The sequence below is a fragment of the Rhipicephalus microplus genome, chromosome X, assembly GCF_043290135.1.
Source record: "Rhipicephalus microplus isolate Deutch F79 chromosome X, USDA_Rmic, whole genome shotgun sequence".
Taxonomy (NCBI): Eukaryota; Metazoa; Arthropoda; class Arachnida; order Ixodida; family Ixodidae; genus Rhipicephalus; species Rhipicephalus microplus.
Window position 1 is genome coordinate 272,421,670 of NC_134710.1, and position 18,032 is coordinate 272,439,701.

The window sequence follows — 18,032 nt, forward strand, 5'->3', positions numbered from 1 at the left end:
CAGTTTATGAATGCAACGTCACAGATTGATCCTCGGCCTTCATTATTACCATGATCAAAAACCGGCGTGGCCATATCCCTGGATAGGTGGCGCAACCAGAGAGTAGCACACCGCCCCCCCCCCCCCCCCCCGACTTATTTTTGCTATGGCATATAGAGCACGAAATCTACATCTGCCTGCCCGGTTCTCACTCAAAATCATCAAGGTGCCCCCCCCCCCCCTACAAAAAAATTCTGCCGACGTCCCTGCCCTGTATATCCCTGTAAAGGTATGGGGCAGACAAGACATTATGCCCCCTTTATGGCCATGGTATTGAAAGACAACAGTTAATCTCTCAACAAGTTTCAGACCTATGGAGTTTGAACGCCGAATGAGCTCGGAAAGTGAATTTCACGTGCGCTTCTTTTGAAAACATACACAAAAATATCTAAGCATTTTCTAGCGACCGATAGACATAGTATATTTTTCGAATTTTTCATCACGAGTGTTTCTTTCTGCTACAGCGACCAGAAGGGGTTGTTTCATCCCTGAACGAAGATCTTTTTACTGTGGCTCAACAAATTTAAATTGGAGGCTACCCTCCTTAGTGCTCAAGTACAAAGAGCCTGGTCCAAATAAAGTTCATTTCACTTATTCATTTGCAGCAGTTAATAACAGTCCTTAAATGAATGATTCAAAGAAATGTAACTATAAAAGATCCACATCAATAGAAGAAAAAAAAAAGCTGTTACCGTTTCTTTACTTTACATTCTCAGGCAATCGAGGAAGGGTCACTGGACACGTTGGACCATTCAGACTTCCAGAACACCGACATCCCATTCGAAATTCCTCTTCCAGAGAAGATGTTCCTCGATGTAAGTGTTGTGCTTGTCAACGAATCACAGAATATTTTTACTTCAGTCTGGTAGGTGGCTCTAGAGAGTATACATGTCTAGTTTTACCAGCGGATTTAAGGTCTCAGTGCAGCTGTTTCATGTTATTACAAAACTATCATCATCCTGAACGACCTCTACTAAATATGGCATCTCGCGTCGCCTATCACCCAGCTGGCACAGTTGCACCTAGCGCATGGAATGCAATAACTTCGCCGATGCGCACTCTCTTCATCTTTTTCATCTCGTGATTGACTATACTCAGCTTAATATTTCAAGTACAACGCTGCGGAGGCTGTCAAGGCTTCTTACAGCAAATGCATTCGCACCAAGAAATAGTCTGATGACTTTACCATCCCTAAGATGGTTTCTCTTTCTCTTTAGCCTGTGCTTTGTGCCTCACATGTAAACAAACCCCGTGATATCTTTACCAATAAGTCGTTCTGAACCGTTTGGCGTTTCTTTGTTTTCGTTTTTTGGTGTTATATCAGCTGTGCGTCGCGACGCATCATGCGCCACCCTATGCTCAGCTTGCGCAGGCGTTTACAATGACGGAAGACAAGCACGAGACGCGCGCAATCACACATTTTGCTGACCGAACTTCCACAGCGTTGCACTTTATGCATTAAACGGAGCGTGTAAAGGCAGTTGGCTCTTGGCGACGTATAATCGAGAAATTAAGATAGTTAGAGCACATTTTTTTTGTATCGCTTAGTAAAATAGTGGTTAATAAGGCTTGTGGCCAGCACAACCATTCAGATTGATACGATGTATATGTATTGTAAACGTTTCTACAATTTGTGAGCCATCAACAAAAAAAAACGGAGCACAGAACAGATAAATGGAAGACAGAGGAAGAGAAACAAACAGATACATGAAGATAAGAAAGATAGAGATAGAGAAGAAGACAAAGTTAGCAAAACTAACGGAGAGAAAGAGACAGAAAGAAATGGAGACAAAAAAGAGAGAAAGAAAGAAATACAAGGAAAGCCGTCCAGCTCTTCTTTCTTTCAGACTTTGCACCCCTAATGGGGAGGTTCAGTTTTCTTACAAGCCTCATGAAAATAATTGTTACTTAGCCGGAAGCAAAAGCGAATGAGTGACAGTTCATTGTTTGACACTAAGTTTCGCCATTTCTTTCTTTTTTGCTTGATCTGTCTACGATACATATTATTTGCAATGTACATTATGTTTGACCGTTCATCATTAACAGGCACATTAGCAATAGTGTGGACGAACACCGTTGCATTTAGTAGTGACATAGCGCAGAATTTACTCCACATAACAAATCATATTTGGCAAGGAGCGATATCATGCCATTCAGTTCATGGCGAATGCCCCGGCTTCTTTGGTACTGATGCACAGACTCAAGGAAGAGGTTACCGTTCTAGATTTCGTTGTGTAAAGCTTACATAATTAAATTTACCGAAAGCCAACGTGATCCTTTCAGCTTCCCGCTGTTTCAGCGCTGCACGAATAACGAGTAAAAATGAGCTGCCCAATGTTTCGGGCTTCAGTGAAGTGCAGTGATCTTGCGTCCCATATCCCACCCTCACAATAAGCTCCGTTTGCTGCTTGCACTGGTAGCCGGAGTGCAAACAAATTTTTCGAAAGCATACTAAACTTCTAATATTTACACCATTTGTTATTCAAGAAGTATAGTACCTCAGATATAGGAAAAGGAAGTAGTCTGTGTATAGATAGTCACAAACACGTGACTTCACCTTCTCCCCTTGTGTTGCCAAAGGAAAGGAGAACGGGGGGAGGGGGGGGGTTGGTTGAGGACAAGGCGCTACGCGGTGGAAAACAGTTCTGGCACAACGTCAGATAATTAGGCTCAATTTGGGGTTTGCATCTGGCATGGCTGGCCCAACAAAAATCTGTGTAGCCTGCGCCTGGCCCCCGCAATGAGAGCACGTCGACCCACCCGAGCCCGGCCCGTGGCTTGCGGGCTACCCGAATGCCATTCACCTATCTCTAGTAAACCAGCTAGCGTAATTCTACACCCTCAATTCTTTCTGCTAAGGATTGATATTGTAACTGAAAACTGTGAAAAAAATATATGCCACGCCACTGCTACCATGGCTACCCCTATATACATAGTAGCACCGATAGGTGCAGACCTTAATATTTTGGAACTGAGTGGCAATTAGCCCACAGCAGATGGAATAAAAGATGAAGGGAGCCCTGCGTGAAGTCATATGGTCGTGTGCGGGATATGGTATATAGGGTACTAAAAGATATAAAAGATTCAAAGAAAATGGCAATGGCTTCGGTGATCATCGTGCCCGGAGCGCGCATTTATTGAGACACTCCGCAGGAGGCACAACACGAGGAGGTCAAGGAATGGGTTCTGGCCATCAGCATGAATCAGAGCGTAGAGCAGGCGCTGCCCATGGATGAACAAGGGTTCTACGAGGCATCACTCGAGGGCCCCAAGGGCACTTTTCGCGCCTCGGCATGTCTTATAACCGGTACGTGCTCAATATTTTCCTACATATACAATAGCATACAAATGGACACATCTTTAAATAACCTCATCATATACAAAATGAACACGACATAACGCACACATTTGATTGATAAACTTGTTAATAGAAAAATATTTGCCAAACTGAGGCCGAATATTTAGCCTGTTACATGGTTATGTGGCAAAGGCAGAGAAATATACGTCCGTTAGGGCGACTGCGAGGCAACTGTGAAGAGTCGAGGTGGATGGCATCCCGCCGCTGCCACCAGTTGTAAGGGGTGTGAGGTCGATGTCAGGTTCGGCGAGTTTCTTTACGGTAGATGGCTCCCCACCGTCGTCCGCATAGTCATGCTCGCCAGTGAGCAGACACGTTCTTAGAGATAGAACGAAGGTTTATCTACAGGATGAGAAAGATGGAACGGTACAGAGATTCAGTTTTATGTACAAAATGTCCTCAGTTTTTATAACCCGTCGATTGCTTGCACGACAGTCTGAAGAAGGCAGTTACCTCAGTTGCCACAAATCATGTGAAGTTAAGTCTCAGTGATCCATGCATCAGAAACGGTCTAGATAGATATATGACTGCTCGGCTGTTGAGGAACATATATATATATATATATATATATATATATATATATATATATATATATATATATATATATATATATATATATATATATATATATATATATATATATATATATATATATATATATATATATATATACACACATATGTATATATATATATATAGGTGCAAACTTCCAATGAGTAACACGAGCGCAACTCACAATGAGACACCCGGCCCACGCCTCAAAGACTTCGCAGTGCGAAGGGGTAGAGTATGGTGGAGAAGGAAAGTCGAGCTCCTCTAGGAAGAAGATGGCCGCTGACACGAACGTCAGCAGGGGTCTATGGCTGCGTTCTTCTACAGTGTTTCCAGAAGTTTCTCGAACTCAGCCGGCCAGGTGCTTGATCCCTTATAACTGCGACTGCGACGCCTTCCCATGCTTCCGAACTGTTGTCCTTTGTCACGACCTCGCGTAGGTGACAATGGCTGTGTGGAAAGGTTGACTTCATAATAACTGCAACAGTGACGCCGTCTCACGCTTTTCGACCCCACTCAACGAAGGGTTGTTGGCAAAGCTTCCATCCAGTTCCTCGTGCCTGGCCAACTTGCAGAACAGCATCGTGCTTTTCGCTTCCGACCGAGAGCCGATATCGGGGAGAAAGCTTTCTATCAGACCGGAACACGCGCAATGGCGTCTGTTAAGATGAACTGCCGGGCCAAACGTAACAGAGTGCGAAGAGTGACAAAGAGAGAGAGAGAGAGAGAGACAGAGGGCAGGCGCACACAGATTACAGAAAACGGTTTAATGCGACATTATATAGTTTTCCTGCACAGCTGTGGTGCGACACCAAATCCCGTGCTGCAAGCGTAGATGTGGTGCGTGTGACCAGGAAGCATGGCTCCAGAATGTGAGAGCATCGAGGAGAAATAGTCACGCACATTGATGCCACAAGAAAATAAGTCTATTTGGCGAAAGCTAAGAAAAGCAGAGACAAAGCGCATGCTCACTTTTTCAATTGCTGTGTCGTTCTCGGTCGATTGCATCGTTATTTCCCATACTCTACACGTTCTAATGCCCAGATATAGCCACTGGTTCAACATGCTGAGATTTGGCTATCGAGGTGTTTACATTTCATCTTCCTTTACTTCACTTCCTAATATTGCATTCATGTTAAATTACTTCACATGTGATGCACCTTTGCTTCCCTTTTATTAAACCAAATTTACGTTCCATTCACGTTATGAACTAATTATCGCCTCTAATCACTCGCATCACCCTTATTGCATTAATCCCCCTTGAAGCTTTCCGAGCTCTAGCCCCTGAAATGCGAAATTTTTGTGGGGGTATCTATACATACGGCCCCCTCGACCAAAATTTCAAAGTTTTGCATGTTGACATGTTTATGAACGACAAAAGTACACGCGCGCAAGACACACACACACACACACACACACACACACACACACACACACACACCATCTTTAGTGCGCTTTTACTATTCACAATTCACAAACGACCAACGTGCCCAGATGTCCGCCTCAGGCCAGGTATTAGGGCCACTTTTGTTTTTAATTTACATAAACGACTTAGTTTCAGTTATCAAGGAACCAATAAAGATAGGTTTATTTGCAGACGATTGCGTATTATACCACGATATTCAATTCACAGATGATAAACTCGCGCTTTACGTAGCCTTCAGTAAAATCCTTACATGGTGTGATGAAAGGGGTACGGAGCTTAATACTCTGTATTTGTGTCAGAAAGAGACTTCATCCCCTTAACTTTTTATATTTTATTGTTACTAAGTCGTTCACTGAGGTCTGCGAATATAAGTACGTATGTGTCAGTCTAACAAATAACTCAAGTTGGACCATCCATATTGCCAACACACGTTGTGCTGCTCTTCCCAAGCTTTGCTTTATACGGCACAAGCTTAAAAATTCACCACCACATGTTAAACGCCTTGCTTATGAACATCTGATTCGGCCTAAGCTTGAATACGCTTCTATAATAAGGAACCCGTACACAAACGTCAACATTGAGACGGTTGAGAAATCCAGCGAAAGGCTGTGCCATTTATTTTTTGTTTATATGGTCCCCAGTTTTCTGTTACGTCAGTTATAGAATCCCAACAGGTTTTTTTATTCATTGTGGTCCGGATGAACACCTAAAGTTATTTATTCCTTGCGTAATCAGAAACTCAGGTTCAACCCAACACCACACTTATCTCCGCTTACATCACAAGTTGTACTAGTCACACACATGCGCTTTCTTTACCTCTTTATTTTATGAGAACAAATCTGTTTAAATAGTCATTCTTTCCGCGAACGATTGCCGATTGGAATGATCTGTCTCATGCCCAACTATTGTCCTTAGCACAGTCGATTTCCTCCTCATAGGTTACTTGGTAAACAGTGCCTTTTCCCAGTGTTCAAAGAATGACTTCTATTTCAGTCACTTGAAACTTTTTTGGACTGTTACTATATTCACACACAATTATTTGTATTGACTTTTCGACATCTGTATTACTTTCATTTCTTTTAACTTGTGTTAGTAATATAGCTTGTTATTTTCCTTGTTTTGCAATGTATTGACATTTTTTTTTACTTTACCCTCTTGCATGGACCCTGTGGCCGGCAGTATTTCTGTAAATAAAATTAAATAAAACACGCACACATACAAAACAATGCCCGAGCATATCCATAAGGTGGTTGAATTTACCCAACGCGGTGGTAGCTCACTCGAATGACGTGGAATCAAATCCCGAGTGCGGCGGCAAGCATTTCGATGGAAGCAGAACGAAAAGGTCCCAGTACGTCAAAGAATCACAGTTATCGTTGTTAAACTCGCAGACCTATCTATAATTTTATAGCGTGCTACCTTATGATGTTCTAATATAGACCTTGCTGTGCACCATCTTCACAATCTATGGACTCGGTGCTAAAGCACGTATGCGTTCACTAGGACAGTGTCTCCGGTACTTACGAGGAATGGTCCATGCGGTGCACTACTGGCCTTTTGCGTAAATTATGGGGGGGAGGTCGTCAGGAGGGCCCTGACTCCTTTGTGTTCTGGCTGGGAGACACCCTTGCACGTGTCCCCCTTTGAGATTTAGCCTTAGAACATCATACATTTAATTACTGGACAGTTAGGTATAGCACATTCAACTTTTAGAGGCTGACAATATTTTAGTATAGGTACCTGTGTTCAATATCTCTCAGCTGCGCGAGACTACAAAATTTGGCCCAAGCTACTCAACCAATCCAAAAAAAAGAATGAATAGAACAATGAAATTGCTCAAGCTGGTATACCATGATCGTTTTTTTAAAATTCAAATTAAAGCCCAGTTTGATTCTTGTGCGAATAAAAATACAAACCATATGTCTAAAAATAAAATGACAGTCATGGTTTGCACCCTTACAACAATGAGCCTCCTTGTAGGAGAAAGCTCAATGGCATGAGGAAAAGTGTCAAAATCACCCAAGGGCAACTGCATCAAACATAACAAGTTACAATGATTTTAAAAATTATATTGTTACGGAGCTCGCAAACACACGGAAGAGAGGAATGAGCGTATTTCCTATATTTACATGCCAAAGTGACGCTTCAGAGCTGCCAGTCTCTCGCGCGGCGAGTCCACTTCTTTTTCATCGAACTGTTGTCCACGACGGTAGAGCCATGCCCACTGCCTCGTAATATCACCCCCGGCGAACAAAGCGCCGTCACGGCGCCCCTAAGTCAATCAGGACTGGCAGTATAGTAGGGCTTTAGGCGCGACACATGAACAACATCAGTAGATGGTGTAGCAGAGGATGAGTGCGGTTGAACGGGAGTGATGAGGTAGTCGACGTCGGTGACCTTGCGGAGAACTTTGTAGGGTCCTGTGTATCGTGGGAGGAGCTTCTCGCACAAACCTTCACGTCGATACGGCGTCCAGAGTAGGACAAGAGAGTCATCAGGGTAGTCAACGTCGCGGTGCGAGTCATCGTAGCGGACTTTTTGTGCGGCCTGAGAAGCACTGAGCCGAGTGTGCGCGATTTGGCGAGCGACGCGGGCTCGAGAAGCAGCGTCCTGCGCATACACCGTTGGTTGGATAGTAGCAGAAGGAAGGAGTGTGTCGAATGGCAACGCAGGGTTGCAGCCGTACAAAAGAAAGAATGGAGAGTAGCCGGCGGTGTCATGTCTTGACGAATTATATGCAAATGTAACGTAGGGGAGCATTGCGTCCCAGTCACGGTGGTCAGCAGAGACGTACATAGACAACATGTCTGTAAGAGTTCGGTTGAGACGCTCCGTGAGACCGTTAGTCTGGGGATGGTAGGCAGTAGTAAGGTGATGTTCGGTAGAGCAGCTCCGGAGGATTTCGTCGATAACTTTTGCGAGGAAGCAGCGGCCCCGATCCGTCAAAAGCTGGCGCGGAGCTCCATGCCGCAGAATGACGTCATTTAGGAGAAAGTCTGCGACGTCTGTAGCGCAGCTAGTTGGCAATGCACGAGTTATCGCGTATCTGGTCGCATAGTCGGTTGCGACAGCGATCCACTTGTTGCCTGACACGGACGTCGGGAAAGGTCCGAGCAAGTCGAGGCCGATGCGGAAGAATGGTTCCGGGGGAATGTCGATAGGTTGGAGCAGGCCAGCCGGACGGAGAGCAGGACGTTTCCGACGCTGGCAGCGCTCGCAAGCAGCGACATAACGGCGCACAAATTTATACATGCCAGGCCAAAAGAACCGTTGCCGCACGCGGTGATAGGTGCGTGAAAAACCCAGGTGTCCCGCCGTCGGTGCGTCATGCAGATGTTGAAGAATAGTGGCACGCATGTGTTGGGGAATAACTAACAAATATTCCGGGCCATCAGACTTCATGTTGCGACGATACAGAATGTCGTTGCGAAGGACATATTGACGGAGAGAAGGGTCGGAATGTCCTGAAGATACTCGCTGAATGACCTTCTTGAGGGTTGCGTCCCGGCGCTGCTCTGTGCCGATGTCGTGCAAATCAGATATGGCGAGCACACAAGAATCGCCTTCATGGACAGCGAGGCTAGCAGGGTCCACCGGATAACGCGAGAGACAATCAGCATCTTGGTGCAACCTGCCCGACTTATAAATTACGTCGAAGTTATACTCCTGGAGACGTAGAGCCCAGCGACCTAGGCGACCAGTTGGGTCCTTGAGCGACGACAGCCAACACAGAGCGTGGTGGTCCGTAATAACTGAAAACTCGCGGCCATACAAGTAGGGGCGAAATTTCGCTACAGCCCAGACCAACGCAAGACACTCGCGCTCTGTTATCGAATAGTTTCGCTCAGATGTGGAGAGAAGGCGGCTGGCATACGCAATAACACGCGTTTGGCCTCCCTGGTGTTGAGCGAGGACGGCGCCGATTCCGTGAGCACTGGCGTCTGTGCGTACTTCAGTCGTCGCAGACGGGTCAAAGTGAGCCAGTATTGGTGGTGAAATGAGCAGGTCGATCAGCGTGGAAAACGCAGCTGCTTGGTCTTGGCCCCACGAGAAGGGCACGTTCTTTTTGAGAAGATCAGTTAGTGGTCGTGCAATTGTAGCGAAATCGCGTATAAAGCGGCGGAAGTACGAGCATAAGCCCACAAAACTCCGAACATCTTTGGTTGAAGAAGGCAGAGGGAAATTCTTGACAGCGCTAATCTTGTCAGGGTCAGGTCGGACGCCAGCAGCACTTACAAGATGACCAAGGATCGTAATTTGTTGTCGGCCGAAATTGCACTTTTTCGAGTTCAGCTGGAGTCCTGCTCGACGAAAAACGGCTAAAATGGTCGACAAACGAGTTAAGTGAGTTTCAAATGTTGGGGAAAAAACAATCACATCGTCGAGGTAGCAAAGACAGATGGACCATTTATAACCACGAAGAAGAGAGTCCATCATGCGTTCGAACGTTGCCGGGGCGTTGCACAGCCCAAAAGGCATAACCTTGAACTGATAAAGGCCGTCCGGTGTGATGAAGGCAGTCTTTTCTCGGTCTAAGTCGTCGACAGAAATTTGCCAGTAGCCCGAACGCAGATCAATAGATGAGAAGTATCGCGCGCCATGAAGGCAATCAAGGGCGTCGTCGATTCGTGGCAGCGGATATACGTCTTTGCGGGTTATCTTGTTCAAGGCACGGTAGTCAACGCAAAATCTCCAGCTGCCATCCTTCTTTTTCACTAAAACAACAGGTGACGCCCATGGACTTGAAGAGGCCTCTATGACTCCTTTGGAGAGCATTTTCTCGACTTCTCGTTGTATGACCTGGCGTTCGGACTGGGAAACACGATACGGTCGCCGTCTAACAGGATTAGCATCGCCGGTATGTATTTGATGACGCACGAAGGACGTTTGCCCTAAAGGGCGGTCATCGAAGTCGAAAATATCTCGGTAGGTAGTCAGAACGTGGTGAAGTTGCGCCAACTGACAGGGCAGAAGATCAGGGGCGATCATCATCGTGATTTCGTCGCTAGGTGCGTTTGCTCGGCTGGCTGCAGTAGGGGACGAACAGTCTTCAGGGTCCAATGCCACGATGCTACATGCATCAAGTGGGGAAACGTGGGCTAACGAAATGCCTTGCGGGAGAACTTGGGTCGAACTACTGAAGTTAAGGAGCGGAAGCTGAACGTAGTTGTCCACAATAGTCACGATTGTATGCGGCACAGCAACACTTCGAGCCAAGAGCACATCCACCAATGGAGACACTATGTAGTCACCGTCAGGAAGAGCTGGTGATATCGTTAAGGCAACACACGTGGTGGCTTGCGGTGACAGCCGAACATAATCAACAGCGCACAAGCGGTGTGACGGTGAGGACGGCACAGGTCCAAGTCGAGGCAGTTCAAGTTGAAGAACGCCGGTTGCACAGTCGATGAGAGCAGCATGGGTGGACAAGAAATCTAAACCAAGAATTAGGTCATTTGGGCACTGCTCAATAACTGCAAAGAGAACAGATGTGGGGTGATCGGCGATAGTGATGCGTGCTGTGCACATTCCTGTGATGGCAAGACTTCTTCCGTCGGCGACACGAATAACGCCAGGGGCAGCCGGTGTGAGCACTTTCTTCAGGCGGCGACGAAGTCGGGCACTCATCACAGAAATATGCGCCCCAGTGTCAACAAGTGCAGAAACAGTCAGGCCGTCAACGTCGACGTCGATCAAATTTCGTCGTGTCGGCAGTACAAGGAGAGGATTTGAGGTCGGTACCGAGGATGCAGCTTCACCTCCAAGAGCTGCACCGCTTAGTTTCCCTGGTGAGAATTGAGCGGGGAGGTCGGGCGTCGTCGTAGAGGAGAAGGGGACGACGGGCGACGTCCTGGCGGCGAACGAGACTGGTGACGTCGAGGCGACGGTGAGCGGCTGTGCTGCGTATCAGGGGCATCGCAGGCGTAGGAATCGACGGGCAGAGGCCGGCGGTAGTTGTCGGCGATCGGCTCAGGAGGTTGGAAACGACGGTAGCTATCGGTGCGGCGAGCAGTGTTATACTGGTTTCGGGACGAAGACCAATGGTTGTGGCAATACCGTGCGACGTGACCTATGCGGCGGCAGTTAAAGCAGATCGGCCGATCATCCACAGTTCTCCATTCGGCCGGATTGCGAGAGCGTGGATAAGACCTTTCTTGGGGGGGTGACCTGGGGCGAGGCGGCGACCTTGAACGGAAGCCAATTGGTCGAGACTGAGCAACGGCGCAGACATCGAAGCCCAAATTGCTCAGTTCTTCCCGCACAATCGACTGTACCAAGGAAACCTGAGGTACTTGCAAATCGACGTGGCCGTTGGCGGGAAGAGTAGGTGTAATTGCTTCGATTTCCCGCCGGACAATTCGCGTAATTTCAGACGCTGGTGAAGACTGCCGATGGGAGGACAGTCCATCTTCGCAGGAGGACGTCGCTGCGGTGTTCGGCAGTCGAGTAAATGATCTTGAAATCCGCCTGCTTTTGGCCAGTTCAAAACGCCGGCATTCCTCAATAATTTCGTCGACGGTCGCACAGTTCCGGCACATTAGCAGGTTGAACGCGTCGTCCGCTATGCCCTTGAGGACGTGGCCAACCTTGTCAGACTCCGACATGTCGTTGTCAACTTTACGACATAGAGCCAGCACGTCCTGTATATATGAGATATACGGCTCTGTGGACGTCTGAGCACGTATAGACAACTCCTTCTTTGCAGCCGCCTTTCGACCGATGGGCTTCCCAAATAAGTCGCGAAGCTTTTCCTTGAAGGTGTCCCAACTGCCGATCTCCTCCTCATGGTTCTCGTACCAGACTTTGGCCGTGCCTTTCAGGTAAAACAGCACATTGGCCAGCATAAGAGTCGGATCATACCGGTTGAGAGCACTGGTGCGTTCGTAGTCGGCTATCCAGTCGTCGACATCAACTTGGTCCGTACCGCAGAACGTTCCAGGATGCTTCGGATGCGTCAGCACGTACGTGGGTGGGGGTGGGGCCAGTGGAGGCGTTGCCGTGGATGGTGCGGGCGTCGCCGAAGCCGATGGAGAGGTGGCCGTGGGATCAGTCCCGTGTTCCATCACGGAAACTCCGATTTGACGACCACTGCGGAGCTCCGTTGTATGGCGCTTCGTTACCCAGCACTCCCACCAATTTGTTACGGAGCTCGCAAACACACGGAAGAGAGGAATGAGCGTATTTCCTATATTTACATGCCAAAGTGACGCTTCAGAGCTGCCAGTCTCTCGCGCGGCGAGTCCACTTCTTTTTCATCGAACTGTTGTCCACGACGGTAGAGCCATGCCCACTGCCTCGTAATAATATAGTAGTAAAAGAATATTGCTAAAAAATCTGTTCATCATACAAGTTTAATAGCATCTTTGCTACTTTCCCTTGTGGAGATTGTATTAACCACATAACAAGACTGATAGTTCTGATAGAAAGGCAATGATAACTAGCGCAGGTGAAATCATTTTCTGTTTAGTGCTTTTTTTAAACCATTCATCACTCTTCATAACAGAGTACATGCTGCACTAGCCAGAACATCAGCTGTTAACTATTTCAGGGTATCCTGTGCTTGAAAACAAGGTCCAGTTTCAAAAACCAGGAATAGTCTGCAACAAGGACGACTGGAACAAATTCCTGTTGGCTACAAAAGTGAGTAACAATCCTTGAGGGCCAAAATGGACACACCCAGCCTGTCCACTCTTCCTCCTGCGTGTGTTATCATTTTCGCATTGGTATTTTAATTATTTTAAAAATCTTTCAACCTTGATTCTACAAAGTGACATTAGCAATGTCCATACAATGCACGATGCAGTTATTTTGCTGTCCTTGTATTCTACAAGAATAGCACCTTGTTAACTTAAAATGTGGGCGTGTATCGTGGACAAGAACAACTAAGACACTGTCCATATCTTAGTCATACTTTTTCATCCTACGCGCTTGTATTTCAAGCAATTATGAATCACCAACTCGCCAATTCAGACATTTTGACTTTCTTGGCACTGTGCTTCCATACAGGCTGTTCGTCTTGACCCACCCCCGTTTAATGATAAAGTTAAACAAGTGACAATGAAGTGATGGACACAGAAATGAAAAACTCCACATAGGCTTAGTATATAGCTGTTTCAAGACACTACCAAGATACTCCATGTGAAGGAGCACTGACTCAAGTACTGCACCTGAGCACTAACGGCTTCCGCCACATATGGCAATCTTAACTTAAATGGGAGCCAACAGACAGTGATAGTGAGGCAATAAGCAATTGACAGTGACAGGGAATGCTGAAAATCTTGTGGGTACGTTACAGTGGGTACATTACATAAACACTGACAGGCCACACAGTCTTTTGATGCCCAGCATGGAGGAAAATAAATATAAATAGGAGGGAGCACGGCAATAAAAATTCAGGTTTTGCATGATGGCCTGCTTTGACTAGATTCGCTCCTCGGCCTGTGGAAATGTGTGCATTGAGCAGTAAATATCCTGGAAACAGAATGCAAAGCGCGTTCGCTTTGAGGACTCCAGAGGAAGATACGTTTCACCATGCCACTCAATTTCTTAATGCTACATTTAAGCCTTCTGTTCTCAGGCTCGATATATGCATGCCCTTTGATCACTTCAACCTGCAAAGTTAGCTGTGCGCTTACAACTGCCAAGGGGCTATATCAATGAAGGAACTGACAAAAAATGACGAGCGAAGCAGTGTTGTGCAAGGCGGTATTAGAATGCACTACTTGCTATATATTGTACCCCATGTTCTTCCAATAATTTGTTCATTTGAAGCAAAGATATTTCTATGATTTTTTTTGCCATTTTCATGACCTACCACTAATGCAAAGGCACCAGACACACATGCTCTCAGGGCATGTCTGTTTGCTCAAGCAAGTTTAGGGGCTCGTTTGACTTTAAAGGGACTCTACACCACCCAATGGTTGACATTTAGTGTGGTTTTGCAGTTGTGCATGATTCTTCAACAAACGTGTAGCCGCGAGAATTTTTTGAAACAGTGCCATAACAGTGAATTACACACATTTGAGAATATGAAAGCAGCCCTCACTTGCTTTTTTTTTTCTTTCCTTATGCTCAGTTCATCGACTCGTCTTTATTCTCAGTCATGCAAGGAGGAAGAGCGCACATACCTGGAAGCAGTTAAAGGGGTTACTTTTGTGCATGACATGACAAGACACAAGCGTTGACACAATGGCCAACAGTATGCCCATGGCTCATAATACTGCCGTTTCTGGCACAGTTCATTGTGATGACATTCTCAACTCAATGCCCAACACTTTAGGTGCTATAAAAATGTCGGCAGTTTACAATACTTTTCATTGTAATGACATTCTGAACTGAATCCCCGAACCTAAATGTTAAAAAAATGTGGGCAGTTTACAATAAGTCGTGCAAAGCTTGGCACAGCAAAGCACTGGCCGATTATCACTCGTACTCCCCATCAATCGACACATCTAGTTTTGGAGATGTGTGGCTTCCTCCTTGGGAGTACATCCTTTCTCAGAATGCCCCATGACTTTCATAGCACGATCAGGTGCAGGCGGGCTATGCGCTGTAAGCATGATGTACGTAAAGTATCTTTCGTTGTATGTGGCTTGGCAGGCATGCTCGGCTTCGCTGGGTGGTGTGGAATCTTGTTGCTAGACAACTTGATGCTTGCTTTTTTCCTTTCTCTGTACACAATCTCAGGGTCATTACAGGCCCTGCAATAGCCGTGTGGAGTGAGATTTGACTAAGGTTTGTTGCACATAACTCTTGATGATGATGATAGTTTTTGGGCGCAGCCACAAATTTTATTACAGGTAACACGGTAGTTGCGAGTACGGTGTTCCCACAAATTATGGGGCATAAATCTGTATATCATATTTTTGGAGAATGAAGGTACTTTTTACCTACGACACATACCCATTCGTTTGTGGACGCTGTCCCACATTGTATACTAAGCTACAACTATTCCCCTATAAAAAATTACGAGAGGTGCTTTAGAGGCGCTGAAGTGTCACACACACAAGCACAGGTACATTGTATTCAAAGTCTATGGCACGGTCGCACGCCGCATAGACACGTGTGCACTGGGACTGTGGCAAACCTCTTCCCTATCATGTTACATGATCCCTTGCTAGAAGTCAAATTCCCAGCATGCTCTTGGTTACCCTCCTCTTTTTGTTTGACTGGGCTTCAACGTTGTCAAATGACACTCACTCTTATCAGTTATTTAAACTATGGCCAATACAATATGTTTTATGTCGATCTTTCTTTCCATCTACCATTTGCAGCTTTCACGCAGTGCAGAATGTCAAGATGTCTTGAAGTTCATCACGCAATGGGCTGGAGGTGCACCAAATCTCAGCTATTCTTTCCAGTAGACGGATCGCTTAGGTTTCGCCAATGCTACACGAGGTATACAACAGAATAAATCTTTGATAATTTTGTTGTATATTTCTATTGTAAGCAAGTGAGGTTCTGATCATTCTTTTACAGGGCAAGCCAGTTGGAGTCATTCGGAGAAAGATGACATTACAATGTGTATAAATAAAATTCAACCCAAACCAACAAGCTCCCTCTCTTACTATACGAACCTTCTCAACATTACATGAGCATGTAATATTTAACGAAGTTGAGTCGATTGTTGTCCGCTTTTTGAGTCTGAACAAAAACAAGGTCATGCATTGTTTGCCATTATAGGCTGAAAATGCTAAAAGTGACACCGTTCTCATTGTTTCATTTATGCCCATGTTTTTTTTTCCTGCAATTGCATACTGCCTTTCACCAGGAGCATCGCAGAACACCAATACAGAAACAGTTCATTTGGAATTTTTAGAACAATGAAAAATACTTTCGGCAAGTCTTGACCATTTTTGTCATATTTTTGGAACCTTAAGAAGCAAGCCAATGGGGAGGACTGATATTGTGTAGTTAAGTGTGCTTAGTGGCTCTACGCTAGCGTTATCATCAAATGCTGGCATGTGTATGTATTGCCTAACAAAATCACATTTCTGTGACACAATCACAAAAGCAGTCTGTGTATATCCAACTCTTGGGCAAAATGAGACTAGATAATGTACATCACTAACCTTTTCTGTGCCTTGCTACAATCTGCAATTCTTACCATTACCAGCAAAATTATGATTAAATGCACCTGCTGCCCATGTTTTGCTGCCTGCAATTGCATACTACCATTTACCAGAAGCATGGCAGAGCATGAATGCAAAAGCAGTTCATTTGACCTTTTTAGAAAAACGAAAAATACTGATGTCGAGCCTTGACCACTTTTTACTCATATTCTTGGCTGAATCCAGCTTGCCCATGGCAACAAATGTGTCCCTTTGTTAGCATTGAAAAAGAACTACGCAATTATATGTGAGGCACACTGCCCCAAAATATAAACACTTCCTATGCAAAGACAAAAAAATATGTAGTCCACCATGAGTCCTTTCAGTATGGGCACAGAGGTTTCAACATACAGAAAAAAAAGAAACCTTCACCATTAGTAATCAATCTAATTGACTAGTTTAATTATTATTGTTTTAAAATACGTTCTACTAACGCATTTTCCACCAGTCTTCATCACTTCTGTTTTACAAGTTTACTTTAGGTCCATTGCAAAGCCCATTTAAATGAAGAGTACGGGTGACCTCCTACTACCTAGAACTGCAAATGAACAATGCTGAAAATTAGCTCTTAAAGCTACTTCATCTTTCTGATAGTCTCACAAATGATGCCATAAAGCAGTTTAATGCTACTAACATTCGACCCAATGTTCGATTAAGAGAAAGATTTTTCAACTAGTTAAACAAGAAACCAGGGCTTGAAACACTTTCAGTACTTCTTCGTTTCGCACCGAAACGAAGAAGTACTGAAATGCAAATTTTAAACACGGTGCTCATTCAGGCTGTCAAGCCACCAAAAAGAATGTCCACACCTAGCAAGCCTGCCCAAGAAACAAACTAGTCTAAATTTGGAACAAGAACCTGACGCAGTCTGTTATAAGTGTCATTTAAATAATTAGCACGCCCTATGTAAGGCTGGTATACCCTTCTAACTTGTCTATTTAATGCGAACAGGCTGTGCGAAAAGTGCTCCGGTTTCTTAAGCGGCCATGTAACGGTAAGCAGTGAGCCTTGATCACAAGGCAGCCACACTACTGTCGCGCACTTTTGGAGGTCCATTCGTGATTGCCGTTCATGCTGTACATATAGAATGACACTGGTCTAGAGCAGCGGAGCACGGGCCTGACGACACTGTTGTTGACCGAGGCCTCTACCTCACGTTAGCTACAAACTTCCGTTGACGCTCACATTACAGCACAAGGGCCTAACTTGTGGTACGACTATGTTTGGTAGCATTACGGTTTCTCTCTTTACATATTTCAAAAAAAAAGAACACCAGCTAGAGCAGCCGGCTGGGCACTCTAGAGATATCAGATTCCATCTGTACGTGCATGGATGTGCAATAGATGTTTTGGGGCTCTCTAAACACCCAGGTCGCAGATATCGAACACCGCACGAGCAGCAAGTTTTTGCGACTGCGCGGACCTTGTAAATGGCACCCCTGCCTCTAGCACTTCTCACAGGTGAGGTGAAGCCTTACTATTTGGTATAACAATACAATTTGTGTGTGTTACATTCATTGCTATGTGTGTAAGTTAAACTAAGAAAT

General features: G+C 45.5%; 1 protein-coding gene across 1 annotated transcript in view; it reads left to right on the forward strand.

The window, feature by feature from the left end:
* Positions 1-15,929, forward strand: part of Oseg2 (intraflagellar transport protein Oseg2) — a 90,819-nt gene extending 74,890 nt beyond the window's left edge. The window contains exons 40-44 of the mRNA XM_037414793.2: positions 756-854; positions 3,193-3,346; positions 12,925-13,016; positions 15,650-15,773; positions 15,855-15,929. Coding sequence (XP_037270690.2) covers positions 756-854; positions 3,193-3,346; positions 12,925-13,016; positions 15,650-15,739 — 435 coding nt within the window. The 3' untranslated portion in view covers positions 15,740-15,773; positions 15,855-15,929. The remainder of the gene's footprint in view (positions 1-755; positions 855-3,192; positions 3,347-12,924; positions 13,017-15,649; positions 15,774-15,854) is intronic.
* Positions 15,930-18,032: the final 2,103 nt, after the last annotated feature.